Source organism: Vombatus ursinus, unplaced genomic scaffold, assembly GCF_900497805.2.
Source record: "Vombatus ursinus unplaced genomic scaffold, bare-nosed wombat genome assembly UNPS02014785.1, whole genome shotgun sequence".
Classification (NCBI taxonomy): Eukaryota; Metazoa; Chordata; class Mammalia; order Diprotodontia; family Vombatidae; genus Vombatus; species Vombatus ursinus.
In genome coordinates, this window is record NW_020954563.1 from 10,421,596 (window position 1) to 10,439,807 (window position 18,212).

The window sequence follows — 18,212 nt, forward strand, 5'->3', positions numbered from 1 at the left end:
AACCTTTCTAAAATTGAGTTTCCTTATCTGTAAAATGAAGGTTAGATGTGGTGATCTCAAGGGTTCCATTCAACCATAATTTTTATGATCTTATGATCTTTAATGATTTAATAGATCTTTTCACTTCCAAGTCCTATGATTTTTTTTCAAACTCAGCATGCTCCCAAATAAATTTACCACTTTTGTTGTTTCCCTAAAAATAACAAGCTTCTCAAAAATTTAAAAAAAAGGGGGGGATTTTGGGGGGCATTCCATGGGAAGTGTGTTGTGTCAAAACAAAATGTATAAATTTTTTTTACACAAAAGCAGTGCAATGATAGGGGAACAACAATAAGCTCCCCTTCTCACTTTCCTCCCCAGCTCCTGTCAAGGCTACTGCCATGCACTCCACCTCAAAGCCTTAAGGTTGCACTGATGCCCCTCTAACCCTAACTATTACTTGTACTGTTATAGCATTGCTTGCATGCATGTTTTTTCTCTGAGTCTTCTTTAATTATTTCCCCAATTTCCTCTTCTCTCACTAGCAGCACTTAGGTATAATGTTAAAAGCCCACAATAGACACTTAATAATGAATACTTTTTGAATTGAATACTTTTCCTAGAGATTAGGGTTGTGGTAGTCCTTAGCATTGTTTTAGTAGTCAATTTTCACAAAATGGGTTACCATATTCACCCACTGATGTGAAATACTGGGTTTAATGCCTACAATGAAATAAATGTGACAGTTCAAAATCATAGGTGAACATGCACAGAAAGGGTGACTTTACACAAACCCAAGTTAATCGAAATTACCTAAAGGAATTATTGCTTTATATTTTAGTTCTGACAAGATATATACATATACATACACAAACATACACACATATGTACCTATACCTATCTCTCTCTCTACATAAAAAGAGCCCTCTGCTTAACCAATTTCTGGTATTGGAAATATTTGCATACCCATGAGGTCAGCAAATCCCCCAACTGGCAACCTGCAAGTTCCAGTAACAAATTGCAACAGTCTCATTCTCTTCTCATTGTCAATTTCTTTCACAAACTGTTAAAAAAGAGAAAGCACTTTTAAACATACGGAATTATTATTCTGAAGCAACAAACAATCATTGTATCAAGCACATAAAAATAGCAATACATGTAAGGTAAAAATCATCCTAAAGCATCTCCTTCAACATTGCCAGTGACAGGACTGACCACTTTCCTACCTTGCCGATGTCTGTCATATAACATTTATCAGGCATAAGATCTATGCTTTTGACTGCTCTTACCTCGATATTCTCAGCTGTGAGATGGTTTAGGAACTACTTTTAGGCTGCAAAGAAGTTCCCTTGGCCCTAGAAGCATTCAAGGACAGACTAGATAACCCCTCATCAAGACGATGTAGAAAGGATTCCTGCTTCAAATCTGGGTTGGACTAAATGACCTCGAAGGGACCCTTTCAACTCAGATTCTATAAAGGCCTCTTCTGCCAATCTGAGTGCGAGACAGAGAAAGGGGCTGCATTTTGACACTGGACAGCTGATATCCCACTATGTTAGGATCAAATGTCTTAGGCAAAGCACTCCTGACCCTATTCAGTATCTCACCCCTTCCCCCCAATTCCCCATCACAGGGGAAAGAAATGCAGAAAAAAGAATGGAGAAGTGCCCTCTGGCATTTATATGCAATGCAACACTGTTCAGTATATATTTTGTTTTATGAAAGAACTGTTGTTTAGAGAACCCTGATCCAGAAGGTTTTATTCTATTGTCACAATGTTCCCTGTATTTTAGGGGGGTATATCTGGCATGCTTAGAGATAGCTGCTGAAACATGCCACTGATAAGTTGGTTGGCAGATACTCTGTCTCCTTCCCCTCCCGCTTCTTCTGGGATAGAAGCATGGCACAGTTTATTTAGCAATCCTGAGAACTACTATTCAATGATAATCTTAATCAGGAGCCACTCATTTGTAAATTAACCTTTTCTAATTTGTAGCCCGATCTTCTTTCACCTCAGCCAAATGTCTTTCAAAAAGAACTTACATAGTATTCCCTTAATCAAAGAAATATTTACATTATGCAAGTTTTGATAAAATTTTTAATTCAAACATGATTCACACACACACACACACACACACACACACACAGAGAAACTTTTTGGGAAAACTATTCTTGTTTCAAAATAAAAATTTTTGATTTTGTTTTGCCATTTATTTTGCAGAAAGATTCCAAAGCCTTCATAAACTTTGTTAATAATGAAAAGCTTTGGCATAACAAACAGTAAACAATGCTTTAGTTATACAATAGCCCAAAAATAAGTAAATATCAAAATACAGAAGAACGTGATAAAAAGGGGTTGAATTACCAAAAGCCTGTAAGGACCTTATTATAAGATGCCATCACAAATGAATGGATCCAGAGGCCTGCAATATAACCAGAGTCCGGTATATTTTGTTTTGTGACTTTTGTTCTGTATGATGTAGCATTTTCTAATAAATTACAAAATGTTAACAAAAATAGAAGTGAAAAAATCTGCTACAAACCTGCCAAAACCACATGATTTGTTTGCTTGTCCTAGTATAATGTCGGTAGATGGCATGTCTCTGCCAGTCATTTAAATCAATCTCTTGCATTCCACACAAAAGCACCTTTGGTGACAGAAAATACATGGTTTATTCAAGGATTTTAGAGATTTATTATAAGCATACTTAATCAGGTCCCATCAATAATGAAAGTATGAAAGAAAATCACTAGCTCAACATGACAGTCTAGTACTGTTTAATAATTGCTAGCTTTCAAAGCACCAAATCTACTCAGAAGGATTTCAATTTTAAAATCATATACCAGGAACTATTATCTACCTGTGATATAAGATAAGTTTCCAGGATATGGTATCTACAGAGGAAAAAGCCACTCAATGAAGACCTTACACTAAGGCCCTAGTCCAGTTATACTAACTCATTTGAATGAATGTTTATTAAGTATCTAAAATGAACAGCATACTAAGGGGATGGTTAACAATGTCAAATGTCACAGAAAGGCCAAGGAATACAAGGACTGAGAAAAAAGTCACTGAATTGGGTTAAGATCAATAGGAGACTGTATGGCCCTGGGCAAGTATCTTAAACCCAACTGCCTCACTAACAAAAAGATCAACAGGAGAAAGAAGTGATTTTGTCACTAGAGCACATTACAGTCCACATGTATATATATGTATGTATGTGTGTGCGTGGTTTTTTTTTGGGGGGGGAAGGCAATCGGGGTTAATTGACTTGCCCAAGGTCACACAGCTAGTACGTGTCAAGTGTTTGGTCTGAGGCCATATTTGAACTCAGGTCCTCCTGACTTCAGAGCCAGTGCTCTATCCACTGCGCCACCTAGCTGCCCCGACCACATGTATATTAAAAGAGGAAACAGATGAGGAATAGTAGTGTTGGAAGACTTTGAATTATCCAGATATCTATAAAAGCTCTCCCTGCCTAAAGGAGAACAGCTGATAACTGCTTGACTTGCCTTTATGATAACTTCATCTTCAAATGTCAGATAAACCAACAAGGGGAAACTCTAGGTGATTCTCACTGACAGGAAGGACTTGGTTGTTGGAATAGAAATAATGAAAGTGACTATGCGTTCTTGGATTTTGTAATAGACGAAGAAAGAATATCTGGGCATCATGGGATGCATCCTAGGGGAAAGTATATTGCAGAGTTCAGAGGAAGGATACATAGGATTCCCATGACTAAAATTCTGCAGGAATAATCAGCCTAGAGGGAATGGAAGATGCTCAAGAATGAAATTCTGAAGACATAAAGGGAAATAATTCCATGGAAGAAGAAAGAACAAAAGTTATTTGAAGCTGATGAGGGAAGGAAAGGACTACAAAAAAGATGGAGTCTTTCTAACTACGTCATGAGGAAAAGGAGGGTCAGAACCTTTTCCTGCAGTGGATAAGAATATCAGAGGAAAAGGCTGAGCTACTCAAGTCTTATTTTGCTTCTGTCTTCTTTGCCAAAGAGACCTGTGAACTAGAAATGGCAAAACAAAAAACGTGTGGTCCAAGATAAATGAGAAGATGGTAAGAAAGGACCCAACTGTACAGGATAAATTCAAGTCCCCTGGCCCAGATGAATGACACCCTCAGGTGATGAAAGAACTGGTAGATAGAATGGCTGAACCCTCATCAGTGATCCCTGAGACATTATGGATAATGGGAGAGGTATCAAAACATCAGGGAAGTGCAAATGTCTCAATTTAAAGAAAGAAGAAGAAGAAGAGAATAACCTACACACTATTTAGCAGTGAACGCTCATTGCTGGAAAGACTCTAAAATGCACCAGTTAAGATATGGCAGGGCATCTAGAAAGGGAATGGGTTGATCACAAGGAGCTTCTTTAAGAACAGGGCATGTACAACTCACTTTATTTCTTTTTTGTCTTACTGGCAGTGTTACTAAACTAATAAATGAAGGGAAAGCTGTGGATATAGTTTACCTGTACTTTAACTTGATGGTAACTCAAAGAGGAGTTATTTATAGTATGATGTCACCGTGGCAGGAGATATCCAACAGACTACTCCAGGGATCGTGTTATTAACAATTTTATCTACTATTTGGATAAAAGGTAAAATCTAGTTTGCAGAAGACACAAAGCTGGTAACTCACTGCCTGAATCCAAAAAGATCTTAACAGGCTAGAGTGCTGGGCTAGGTATAATAAGCTAAAATTCGAAACTGAATAAAGTTCAATGTCATGTTTTTATTAATGTACAGAAATTCAGCTTCACAAATACAAAATGAAGGAGGCAGAAGACAGTAGTTTATTTAAAAAAGATCTTGGGGTCCTAGTGGACTGAAAGGTTATTGAATTAGCAGTGTGATCTGAAAGCCACAAGACCTAAAGCAATTTTAGGTAGCATGTCAGTCATAGTCATAAGGTGAAAGTCACTCTAATACTCTGTCCTTGTAAATCTTCATCTGGAAATTTTGTTCAGTTTGTAAAGTCAAAACATAAGCCATATTGACAAGGTGGAGAGTGTTTAAAGGAGGTAACCAGGTTGATGAGTCCACGCTAAAATGAACTGGGGATGTTTAGCCTGGAGTAAAGAATACTCAGGGCAGACATAATAGTCATCTTCAAGGATCTGAAGGGCTGTCACATGAAGATAGGTTAGACTTACTCTGTTTGGCCCCAAAGGCAGAATGAAGAGCAATGGGGGGTGGAAGACGGGGTGGGGAAAGGAAGAGAATCTACAAAAAGGCAGGTTTAGGAAACATTTCCTAACAATTAGACCTGTGCAAACTCAAATAGACTGCCTGGCGAGGTACTGTGTTTCCCCCTCCTTGGAAGTGTCCAAGTAGAGACCGGATGGCTGTTTGTCAGAGAGGTTATGGTTGGGTTTGCTTTCAGGTATGGACTGGACTAGACAGCTGCTGAGGTCCCTTCCAACTCTCAAATTCTGTGATGTGGCAAATAAGAGGCTCATGTGTGACTTCTAAAAGTGCAATATGAACGGAAAGCAATATATCATAAAGATATTAATTACAGCCTGTGTGAGGGGGTGGCAAGTCAGACAATTAGTCAGTAAAAGCTTGTATGTGCCAGGCACTTTGCTAATCCCAAACTTTATACAAAGTATCCCAAAAGGTTTAAGCTTTTAAAGTTTAAAAACTGTACTAAGACTTTTGGGACACTCTCTAGAAATTAGAAAGAATTTCCCTATACATAGCATTTATTTTACAATAGAGCTTCACATACATTATCTCAATTCACTTGGTCCTCACAACAACCCTGAGAAGTAGGCAGAACAAGAATTCATTTTCAGATGAGCAAACCAAGATTCAGTTTGCCCAACTGTACAGAAATAATTACAAATTTGGCTTTCTTAAGGACCAGGATCTATAATTCTTTATATATCATCAAAGGAAAGAGAGATGCTTCTCACCTCCAGTTCCTTAGCATCAAAGTACTGCAGGTACTGCTGAGGGAGGATTTCATTGAAGCCTTCAAAGAAAGCTTGTGTCTGCTCTTCAACACCTCGAGATAATCTCCACTCAGCAACCATTCTGGAGAAGAAGCAAAATATCATGAATGAAATGCTCAGTGACATTCAGGCATATACTTGTAATGGATATGACTATTTAGAAACAAAGCACAAAAGGGAAGAGAACAGAAGAGGCAAAGTATAGGTCAATGAGCTCGACTTCAATTACTGGGAAAATTCTAGAATGTTGAAGTGATAGCAGTGAAACCATTCCATTTAGCAGGGTTCACACCAGAGTTAGCATGATTTCATCACAATAGATCAAGCCAAAAGGCAATCAGAGGCATTTACTTCCAAAGTAAAGTACAGCATTAGTTTTTATAGGTAGATTGTACGATATCTTTTTTTCTTGGGGGGAAGGAGGGAAAGAATGACCAATTTTATTTTAAACTAAATTTTATTTTGCTCAATTAATAAAAATATACCTTCTCTTGCTCCTACCTTCCCCTGTCCTCCAATGAAAAAGAAAAGAAAAACATAACCCTTGCAACAAATGTGTAGCATCAAGCACAACAAATTACTGCATTAGCTATATCCAAAACCAGCACTCTGAGTCAATCACTTTTCTGTTAGACAGAAGTAACATACTTCATTCATCATGCATCCTCTGAAATTGTGTTTGGTTGCTGTTAAGAGTATACAAGGCCTTAAAAGTTGATTGTCTTTATAATTTTGTTGTTATTATATAGATAGTTCTTGTGGTTTTGATCTCTTTACTCTGCATCAGTGCATAAAAGTCTGTTTTTTCTCTATAAACTGTCTTCCATCATTTCTCACAGCACAACAATTTATTATAAGCTGTTGCCAGGCAAAAGCTAAGAGGTCATTACTTTAGCATTATACGAAACTTATTTGAAAGCATGTATGTGAATCATAATCATAAAATGGATAATTCTGATCGCATAAAATTAACGTGTTTCTCCCCCCACAAACAAAACCAATGCAATTAAATTTTGTAGGGAAATAGTTGGAGAAAAATCTTTGCAACAAGTTTGTCTTTGGGTTTCATTTCTAAAATTTCTAAAAGTGGTGACAAATTTATAAGAACAAAAGCCATTCCCTAATAGATAAATGGTCAAATGATATGAACAAGGCAATTTTCACATGAAGAAATTCAAGCTATCACCAACCATATAAATAAATGCACCAAATCACAAACAATAGAAAAATGAAAATTAAAACAATGTTGAGGTTCTACCTAATATTCATCGGTTTGACAAAGATAACAAAAAAAGAAAATGACAATGCTGATGGGGCTGTGGGAAAATAGGCACAATAATAAACTGCTGAAGCTATAAATTAACCAATCTAGAAAGCAATTTGGAACTACTGTTTAATAAGAAGTTATTAAACTTCTCTGACTGAGAAATACCACTATTTGGCATATGAGGCTCCCTACTTTCTCATGATAATAGGACAAATGAAAGAGGAAAAGGACCTATATATACAAAAATTAAAAATTTAAAGACACTCTTTTTGCAGCAGCATAGATCTAGAAATCAAGGGGATGCCCATTAATTGGTCAGTGGCTGAATAAATTCTAGTATATTGATGCAATGGAATACTATTGTGCTATAAAAATGATGAAAAAGATGGCTCCAGGAAAACCAGGAAAAACATTCTGATGAATAATGAAGAGAAGCAGAGAAAATAAATGCCTACTGATTGAAAAAAAATTAAATTTAATTAAAAAAATAATACCTATGTGTAGTTAACAAGAAAGCCCTTACTCAAAAATCAAACCAAAAACTCTTCAGTTTTAATAATTAAGACTTCAAAATATAAGTCTACCCTGAATTAAAATTTTAATATACTTCTAAAACTGTTAGATTTAGGTGGACTGAGTAGACATGTTAAAAATCTTTTCCAACACTCAGTGTGATAATCTGTGGTAACCTGGCCCCTCTTGTGAACATTTAAAAAATAACAGTAATCAGCCCTTTAAAATTAAGACCATGTGTTCATTTTTTAGTTAGCTTGCTGAAGTCCCAAGAAAGGAGCCAAGATGATGAGAGGAACAATATAAAGAGTACATTTCCTCTTACCTAATATATTCTTCTTTATTTTCTTCTGTTACTAGAATATTACTGCCATTGGGTTTCAGTTCATGACTCTTAATTTCACCGAGAATTTCCTTATCAACTGAGAAGTACATCTCTAAACCACATTCTTCGATATTGTTTTCTCTGTTAAAAAATTGGCATAACATAGAATCCATTATTTATTCCCTGAACAACTCAATTATGTTTTGCAGCAACTGCATTTCTAACTATGAAATGGTAATTAAATCAAATTAACAAAGTAAAAGAATAAAAGAATTAGGAAATTATGTTCTTTAGTCATTACACTTTTGTCCAAATCTACAAGTGCTTAGTCACATTTCTGTCAAGTTTATTATAAAGCATAATGAAAGAAAGAGAAATTTAGTTTAGGGTAGGCTCAATTCCAAAAATAAATTATACTTCAATGGTTTTGGTGGCAATTAGGAAATGAAAAATTAAGGCACCTGAACTGCAATTTCACAAAGTAAACTAATCAGAAACTTACTTAACCCAGATGAGAGAATTGTAAAATTCTGGATCAACAGATTCTAGGTCCTTGAGTCCAACCGGTTTATTCAAGATACGTTTATAAAATGGCAAAGAAAAGCCTGTATCTATGAATTTTCCATGGAATAATGCCTGAAGAATAAGAAAAAGATTTAATTCACAGAATTTTTATAAAATGAGTTTAGCATTCAAAATGTTAAAAGCAACTATAACAATGTAACCTGACAGATTAAACTTGTATTACTCTAGCACCAACAGTCAAAGTACAGGGAAGCCAACTCAGAGAAAAATTTAACAAGACCTGTGAATGAAAGTGAAGTAGACTGCCATAACAATAACTGGTCCATACCAATCCTATAAAGTAGGTAGTTATACCATATTTTTAGTTTACAAATGAATAAACTGAGCCTCAGAGAAGTTGAATAATTTGTCCTGGTCACACATAGGTAGTTAAGTGTCCCAGCTGGGCCTCAAAACCAGGCTTCTGACTCTATTCTGTTACTTTATCCACTACACCAGCCTCTAGTGCCCTGTGACTGGCAGTTTTCAAATAGAGGGTAGACAACCATTTTAGAGGATGGTAGAACTGCAGAGGGGGTCCACGGTCATACCTTAGGGTTTGAACACATAAACTCAGATGTTCTTTCCAATTCAAAGATTTTGTGAATAACTACAAAATTCTGGAAAATCAGCTCTTAAGCTCTACATTAGGAAGTGTGTAGTAATAATTTTACTATTTTCTGGGAAATTTTCAAATAAGAGAGTTAGAAAACATGCCCTGTAAACATGCTCTGCTCTCAACTTGAACCTACCATGGCAATAAACCTGCCAATAAAACGGAAGTATTTCAGATGATCTGGATTGATGTAAGAAGCTGGGTTTATTTGCAAGCAGTAATTATCCTTCCCTGCATATTCAAACAGGCAATACATTGGGTTCAGCACTTCATGTGACAAAAGAAAGAACCATTCTCTGAAATTAAAAGAAAATTTATGGTAAAAATCTTTAAAATCGCCCATTTACAAATCACAGCACAGTCCAAAAACAAACTGCTCAGTTGTTAGCATTCCCCTTCTCCCAAGAGACGTTGATTCTGCAAAATTCCAATGAAATTTCAATTATTTATGTACACATATATGTGTATGTAGACACAGCCAAGGTTTTACCAGCTTATTAATGCAAATATAAACTCAGAAGTTTCTAAAAAATAGTTAAAGCTCCCACATGGTTGAAGTGTGTCCTGCGTCATCTCGCCTTATGCCACTCAATATGGCTAGAGTACGAATTCCCCCTTCCCCTCCTCTCCCTGTCTTCATACACACCCTTACAGGCTCCACTCAGTCACCGCCTCCTCCATGGCCCTAATACTCCTCTTTGTGATCACCTGTTCCCCTGTCCTTTCACAACATTTTGTTTGTACATCTTTCCTTATGCAGTTATTTTATTGTGCTTTGTATTATCATTATCTCCTTGTCCATCTTTTCTACCAGATGGTTCCTTGAAGGCAGGGACCTACATCTTATTTATTGTTGCATCTCTCTGGCACCCAATAATTATGCTCGTACACATAAGACCCTTGATAAATGCTTGATGAATAACAAATGATTGTGGACAGGCACATGGTCTTACTAGCCTTAATTCAGCCATGGACTCCCAGTAAGACTTCTGGCAATTCACAAGTTCTTATTCCCAAGTTTCTCTAAAATAAGTGTGACCTTACTAAGTCAGAGAAGTATTGAAATGGTTAATATGGAATCCGAAGTTCAAAGAGCAGTAAAAGAAGGCCAGTATAGTAAGAATTCAGCATTTGTGAAGAGGAGTAGCGTAAAATAAGTCTAGAAATGCAGTCGAGGGCCCAAATTTACAGGGCTTTCAATGCCATGCCAAGGACTTTGCATTTTATCCAAGAAGCAAGAGGGAGTGACTACAGATTCTTAAGCAGGTAAGCAAGAGAGTCAAGCATGTAATTTAGGAGACTGGAAGCAGGAACACTTTTAGAAAGCACAACTACATCAGGGTGGTATCCATGAGAACAGAGAGAAGAGGATGAAGGTAAGAGATGATATAGAGGCAGAACTAACAATATTTGGCAAATGATTAGACATGAAAGGGGAAGAAAAGTGAAGAACCAAGGATAATTTTGAGGCTGAAAAATCTAGGTGAATGGGAGAATGCTGGTATCCTTCAGAGAAATAGCAATTTTATAGAGTTGGGTTTGGGAGAGAAGACAGTAACATTTTGGACATGTGAGTATAGCATGCCTAAAAGAAGGTAGTTGCTGCAATTATCCCATTTACAGTAGAAGAAACTGCAGCAAACAAAGGTTAAGTAACTTGCCCAGGGTCACACAGCTAGTAAGTGTCTGAGTGTCTTGAATTCAGCTCTTCCTCACTCCAGGTCCAGTGCTCTATGCACTGTGGTGCCACGTAGCAGCCTAGACAGGCAAGAAGTGAACAAGAACAGGGCAATGACACAAAAGCTGCAGAAGAGACTAAGGAGGATGAGAAATTTTTGAGAAAACGTCACACGAGTTAACAGTAGAGCAATAGTAACATCCAGAAAGCAGTTTTTGGTTGAGTTTAGAATGAAACAAACAGTTTTTTATCTAAAACTTCCTATACACCTCTGACCAGATGTTAATAATGTAAAGAGAACAGAAAACAGGGGCAGCCAGGTGGCGCAGTGGATAGAGCACCAGCCCTGGAGTCAGGAGGACCTGAGTTCAAATCTGGCCTCAGAACAAACACTTGATACTTACTAGCTGTGTGACCCTAGGCAAGTCACTTAACCCCAATTGCCTAAAAATAATAAACAAAAACAAAAAAAATAAGAGAACAGACAATACAAGAAATTGAGATTTCTTAATTCTTATTTCTCAATTTTCCCAAATCAAAGATGGGAGGAATATCCTAACATAAAAAATGTACTAATTCCATTGTAAAAAAGGAACTCAATTCTTAGTAACCAGATTATCACTACCTTGCCACACCTCCATAATCTAAACCTTCTTCTCCTGGAAAAATCACCCACAAACGTCTTCGAAGATCCTGGGGATTGAAACTCATTATCTATAAAAAAAGAACAATTTGTTATTAAAAGCCTCTTAAAGAATTATGTAAATATCACTTTTAGGAGGTATATCTTCCTCCTAAATTCTATTGACTTTAAGAACAGACAAGAGTAGTGTTTATATATATATATATATACACACACTTTCAGTGAGTACATGAATTCACTTTTTTGTGAATCTACTAGAGCTTAATGTGTCCAGCTGGTTTAGTTGACCAGAATACGATGCCAGTATAACCAAGATCATGGACTCAATTACCTAGAATAAGCAGTGAAAGATAATCAGTTCCATAGCCAGAGACTGCACCCCTGAAACTAGGTTATTTTACATGTGTGCCCACAGCCCCAGTGTATGGAGAATTACTCTATCAGAATTGCAAAAATAACCCCGACCATACATATCTTACCTAGGATTAATAATTCTTCAAACATGAAATATAATACATCGTTATTATGTCACAATGGGCACAGTATCAACTTCAATGTCTTAGTTTTTCTATCTATAAAAAGTGGGTTACTACTACCTGCTTCAAACTTGGTTTGTAAAGTACTGAAAATTCTTAAATGTAAATCAAATCTCATTTTCTCTTAGAAAAAGGTTTATCAGGAATTGAAACTGTAGTTTAATATATCTGCAGCTTAAGAAGCACTAAAAACATAATCTTAAAAATCAGAGTAGATTAAAAAAAAAAAACACCTATCTATTCCCAGACCACCTGATAGGCCAGAAGAAAAAATAACATTAAATTCCAAATATAGATCCGTATCAAAGTCAAATAAGAAAACTAAATGTTAAAAGCTACAAGTTTAGGATAAAAATAACTATGAGTATTAAAAACAGTTTTAGGGAAGGGCCAATTGGAGAAAGCAATAAAAAATATGAGATGTGTTAAGCATTAAAAAGAGAGTTAAGTCACAGTATTCCCCATTAACATATCTAATATCTTTAAAAATTCACAAATATGCTCTCCTCATAGTTTCTTTCAACAGGCAGATATAATACAGTAACAAAATAAAACTTAATTTGTCTAGGTCATCATTTATCCTGCTATCAAAGAGTATTGATGTTAATTTTCAAGCCAAATGTGTCACCTTTGCATTCTTAATGAATGATACTCTGATAATGATTACTAGTTCCTCCCTAAGAATATCTAAAAATATATACAGCAATACTTTATTATTCTCCTTCTATCCTCTGTTGTTTCTACTGATTTTCAAAGTTTCCAAGAAACATACCTACAAATAAGCTAGTCAACAGAGGCTGATTATCCAGATGACAATAAGTATAAATTTAAGCAGAAAATAGAGGCAGGGAAAAATGAAATGTTGTTGTGCCTGACAATGAGTTCACTGAATTTAAGGAAAATCTCTTGTTCCTTGGAAGGCCCAAGGTTCATCATAAACTTGGGAGATTCAGGATAAGCAGCTGCCTTCACTGAGGTCACTTCAGTGACAAGTCCACAGGTCATAATTCTAACTGCAGAGCTGAAACTAGAGGGAAAGAGAAGCTGTTCCTAAGCATGAATCCTGTCTTCAAGCATTTGAGGACACACAATACCTGCTGAAATGAATCTTCAAACAAAGTTTTTCTTGTCACTGTAATCTTGATGTGCTGTGGCATAGCCAATTGCTGAAATATAAGTGATTCATTAAAGCCAATTATCAAATAATGAAGGTGAAATTTACATTTAACATTGTACGAATAAAAAAGTGGTTGTTGTATGAATCTGAATTTATCTTTTTTATATCTAGGTATGTATTTAAGAATATCAATGAGAATTAAAGCACATACGCAAGAAACATAAGCAAGTAAAACTCAAAAAGTTACAGGTGCTTTTGCAATAATACATTCCCTAATTTTATGTTCTAAATGCTACTTCAGATATTTTATTCCTACTAGTTACTTTTTCTTCAATTAATTCTCCTTAAAGTCATAAGAGCCTAAGCTATAATGGTTATCATAGTAAAATGTTAACTATTAAATTCATTGTGCTAAAAAAAAAAAAGGTAATGAATTGAAATAAACACCAAATTTGATACAAAAAATAAATCATCCAACACTAATTCATTTAAATCAATCATTTTGGTTAAGGAATTTAGTTCAGATAAAAGGTAACTGATCTACTTAACTACATTAAAAAAAATGGACCTACAAAATCATTATAGGTAAGTATGTTATCATCCTCATGACCAATCACATCCTGATCACTTTCCTAAAACTATTAATAATCAACTATGTTTTGGATCAAAGGCCTGAAAAAAATGTCTTTTATCATCATTAATGGTTTTAGACTCTTCTGTAAAAATGTAATATCATGCAATCTCCCAAGCCTAATCAGGCCAAATTCTCTACCCACTGATCAGGGAAAGGGTCTCTCTAGTTACATGAAGAAATACTTTGCAGATCTGTATAGGGTAGGAAGATATCATTCCCTTCCCCAGGCAGAAGTGGAACTCTACTTCCATAATATCCTCCCTTGAAAAAAAAAATCAGCCCACAAGGATCTCTTCTCTTCTTTAACTCCTTTTGCAGTTAACTGTTCTGCATAATTAGTACATTGTGCGGAAAGCACATTTGTCACTATTTTTTAATAAAAATAATTACTACTCTATACATAACATTGCTGAAATGTTCTAAGTGAGCACTTATATATAATAAAAACACGTTACTTATCAACGCTTATTGTAATCTAATTTATACAGTACTCAATTTAGTGCATTATATAAATATAACATTGTTGTTGAATATAATACTGTCTCATCCTCTATTAATTGCATACTTTGTCTCTCCATCGAGACTACAAGTTCCATGATGGGTGGTAGCTACATCTTCAATGTCTTTTGCACCCAATAACATTAAGTACAAATATATTATTAGAGCTCCATGAATACCCACTGATGGGCTGATACTGTAGGAAAGTTAACTGTAATTAGAAGAGAATAGTATGTTCACTTCTGGTACTAGATTTCTTTAGGATCCTGACAATCACTGACATGTTGATCAATACTTGTGCTCTAAACAAATAATGACAAATATGAAAAGGGCTGGTAAAAAAAAATACTTCATAGGCCTTAAAATGATAGTGATGATGATGGTGAATGTTTCTGAAGATTTGAAGGAATCAATTTTCAAAAGGCTGACCTGGTAATGTGAAAAGATGCTTATGTACCACTCACTTTTATACTATCTCAGATACCATTTTGCTTTTCAAAAAAAGGATGAAAAAGGGTATTAAACTGAGATGGAGTCTCCTCTGTTAATCAAGAGGAAGGGAAAAGATTTTATTGTCTAAAAAACCCTTTATTTTCCCATCTTCTTATGTGATAGCTATTACATAACTGCCTAATTATAAGTAGCTTAAAAACAGTTATAAAGAAACATTTTATGATACTGACCTGACACCAGAAACGGAAATAGTGAACTTTTGCCTTGAAATCCCTAACATAGGCTATTTGGGGTCCATTGTCTCTGACAACAGAAAAGAAAAAGAATTGAGAACATATCACTCCTGTCATTAGTATTCCTGTTTATTCTCACACAACTGAAACAAAACTTATTTAGTAACTGCAAAAATAACTGAAGCACACAGCTTAGTAGCTAGCTATTATATGAGCTAGTGTTCAAACTGGACACATTAGACTAAGAAAACCACAAATATTATCCCATGTGAAATGCAATTCCCCCTCTAATCCATCCTTCTCAATGAGAGTTTTTGTGACTCAATTCCAAAAGCTTAGTTCTATCTTAAAACATGAATATTTTTTGGCATGCAATAGGTAGAAAGTAACGAATAAGCTAAAAATAAAAAAAAAAAACTGGAAAAGAGTAGAAATCAGAGAATTTGGATTCATCTGTTGAGCAGTATAATAAGTGATTTCTATAGAGTAACATGCAGTGCTTTGTTTGGCAGATGGAGGCCAGTAGGTAAAGACTTCAGGATACAGTATCCCATAAAAGCAGATAAAAATACCAAACACTTAGTAGAAAGAGAAATACTAGAATGTAATTTCCTAGGAAATAAAACTCCCACCCCCATGTATCAAGAATTGTGAAACAAAAAACAAATGAGCAAAACTTTTTTATACTGCAACATGCAATTCAAAGAACTTAATGTTAATTTGTGATTTTTAGAATGCTTACAGAGCAGATTTTCCAGTTCGGGGATCTATATAGGTTGTTGTTCTCCTATTGTGATCCACAAAATATGGAACCCCATCCACTGTAAATCTCATTTCCCAGCCTTCCGGCAAAGGCTTCTCATTTAACTGACTGAAAAATATGAAAATGCAAAACCAGTTAGACAACACTAATACTGTATGGTTGCCAAGTGAAGAAACTACAAACAAGGACAAATGTGAGGAAAACCTTCTAGAATGCGGCCTCTAAGTTGCAGCATTTCTGTGACTGGCTTCATTTACGTTCTATGGAAAACTCCTCTGGTAATTCCAACAAACAAGTTTATCCAATGAATTTGAGCATTTGAACTTTTACAAGTATAGTATGTAATGAATAGGGAATTACTTAACACTTTCTAGTGGTGTTTATTGTTTTGCCTTTAGATACCAGAAAAAGCATTTTACTAATGCTGTCACTGTCACAGGAGTGATTTTTCATGGGCTGATAGAGTTTTTTCTGCTGTACTGAACAGATTTTATTCCTAATTAGAATCTTATAATCTCAAAGTTGTAAGAAAACTTAAGGTCATCTAATCCAATCTGACCTCAAACAGGAAAATCCTCTTACACATCACTAATAAGAAGTCATCCAACTTCTCCCTTGAACACTTTCGGTGACAAGGAACTCATGACCACAGAAGGCAGCATAGTCCATTTTTAGACAGCTCTGAGCATGTGGAAGTTCTTCCATTTATGGAGGTGAAATTTGCTTTCTGCAACCTTTTCACAATTTACGTTCTCCAGGGTCAAGCAAAATAAAACTATTATAATAATTCCTATTTTGTATGACACATTTCCTTTCCCCCACCCCCTGAAAATCTTCTCTTCATTAAGTTAAACATTCCCAAGTTCCTTTCATATATCATTCAGCCTTCGACATCTGTTTCATCAAACCTTCTCTTTAAATTAGGAAGACTGGGTTAAAGAGTAAGGAGATTTTATATATATATATATACACACACACACACACATGTATATATATATGTATGTATGTATGTATGTATGTATGTATGTATATGTATTTATGTATATATATTTATGTATGTATGTATGTATCTCAATACAAACTGATTACTCTTACTGGAAACACAACTCCAAGTGTTAAATCAATCAACAAGCATTTATTAAGCACCTGCTATGTTCAAAACACTATGTTAAATGCTGGGTATATACAAAGAAAAGTAAAGTCCCTACTCTCAAGGAGTTCATAGTTTAACAGGGGGAAGGGGAAAAGGGGGAGGAAGGAGGGAGCAGAATCAACATGCAAACAACTATGTACAAACAGGATACATATAGGACAAGTTGGAGATAATCGAGAGAGAAAACACACTAGCATTAAAGGGGGGTGGGCTGGAAAAGGTTTATTGTATAAGGTAGGATTTTACCTGAAAAAATTAAGGAATTGAACCTAGATCAGGGGGTTCTTAAGTGTCTGAAAACTTCTTTTCTTAGTTTTTTGTTTTCAATGTAATTGATTTCTTTAGTGATCTAAGGACTTTATTTAATACATTTAAAAACTATATCCTGGGAAGGGATCCATAGTTTCACCAGACTGCCAAAGGTTCCATGACACAAACAAGTTAAGAACCCCTGCTCTAGACTATAAAATTCTCTGAGCAAAGGGGATATTTAAAATGTCTCTTTGTATTTCAAGCAGGTTATCTGGTGAGAAGTATCATCTATCCTTCCTTTTATGTCACCTTCCTCTGACATCCTCTACTATCTCCTCTTTTACTCCAGTCTCTAATGATGAGTCAAAGCCAATCCTTCCCTTTCCATGTTACCTTGATCCCAACCCTTTCTATCTTCTCCAACAAACTGCTCCCACTATCATCCCCACTCTCTCTTTAATTTTTAACCTCTGCCTATCTACTGAAACTTCCCTACTGCCCACAAATCTGTTCAAGTCTCTGCTATCTTTAAAAAAACCTCACTGGAACCTACCTTTCCCACTAGCTGTCATCCTTTGTCTCTCCTTCCTTTCTCACCTAAAATCCTTGAAAGAGTCTGATATACTTGCTGCGTCCACATCTTTTCACTTTTCTGAATACTGTGAAATCTGACTTTCAACCTCCATTTATCATAGGATTCTTTTTGTTTGACTATAATTATTTGCTTCTTTTTTATAGGAGGGGTTTTTTTAGGGGGAGGCAGATCTCTTGGTTTTTAATTGGGGAGGCAGGTTTGAGGGAGAAGAGAGAGGGAGTTATTGATACTTATCCTGTAGAAAAGAGACCACTGAACCTTAAAAAACGGAAAGAAAGACTAGATCTCCTTTTTGTGCCAAGTCTGGAAGCACAGGAGCTACTTATGCACCTGATCCCACTCTGGTTGGCAAGAGAGCTTTGATGCACTCCATTTCGAACTTAGGCCAGTTCACCCTCCTAGATGACCCTGGGGT

The 18,212-nt window shown here is 35.7% G+C and overlaps 1 protein-coding gene across 4 annotated transcripts in view; it reads right to left on the reverse strand.

The window, feature by feature from the left end:
- The window catches only part of ITCH (itchy E3 ubiquitin protein ligase), a 143,945-nt gene that overhangs the window by 9,717 nt on the left and 116,016 nt on the right, over positions 1-18,212 (reverse strand). For all 4 annotated transcript variants that reach the window (XM_027867089.1, XM_027867086.1, XM_027867087.1 and 1 more), the window contains 10 exons: positions 15,777-15,905; positions 15,032-15,104; positions 13,194-13,265; positions 11,546-11,634; positions 9,379-9,538; positions 8,565-8,698; positions 8,063-8,203; positions 5,919-6,039; positions 2,523-2,627; positions 946-1,042 (listed from right to left, as the gene is read on the reverse strand). In XM_027867089.1, coding sequence (XP_027722890.1) covers positions 946-1,042; positions 2,523-2,627; positions 5,919-6,039; positions 8,063-8,203; positions 8,565-8,698; positions 9,379-9,538; positions 11,546-11,634; positions 13,194-13,265; positions 15,032-15,104; positions 15,777-15,905 — 1,121 coding nt within the window. The remainder of the gene's footprint in view (positions 1-945; positions 1,043-2,522; positions 2,628-5,918; positions 6,040-8,062; positions 8,204-8,564; positions 8,699-9,378; positions 9,539-11,545; positions 11,635-13,193; positions 13,266-15,031; positions 15,105-15,776; positions 15,906-18,212) is intronic.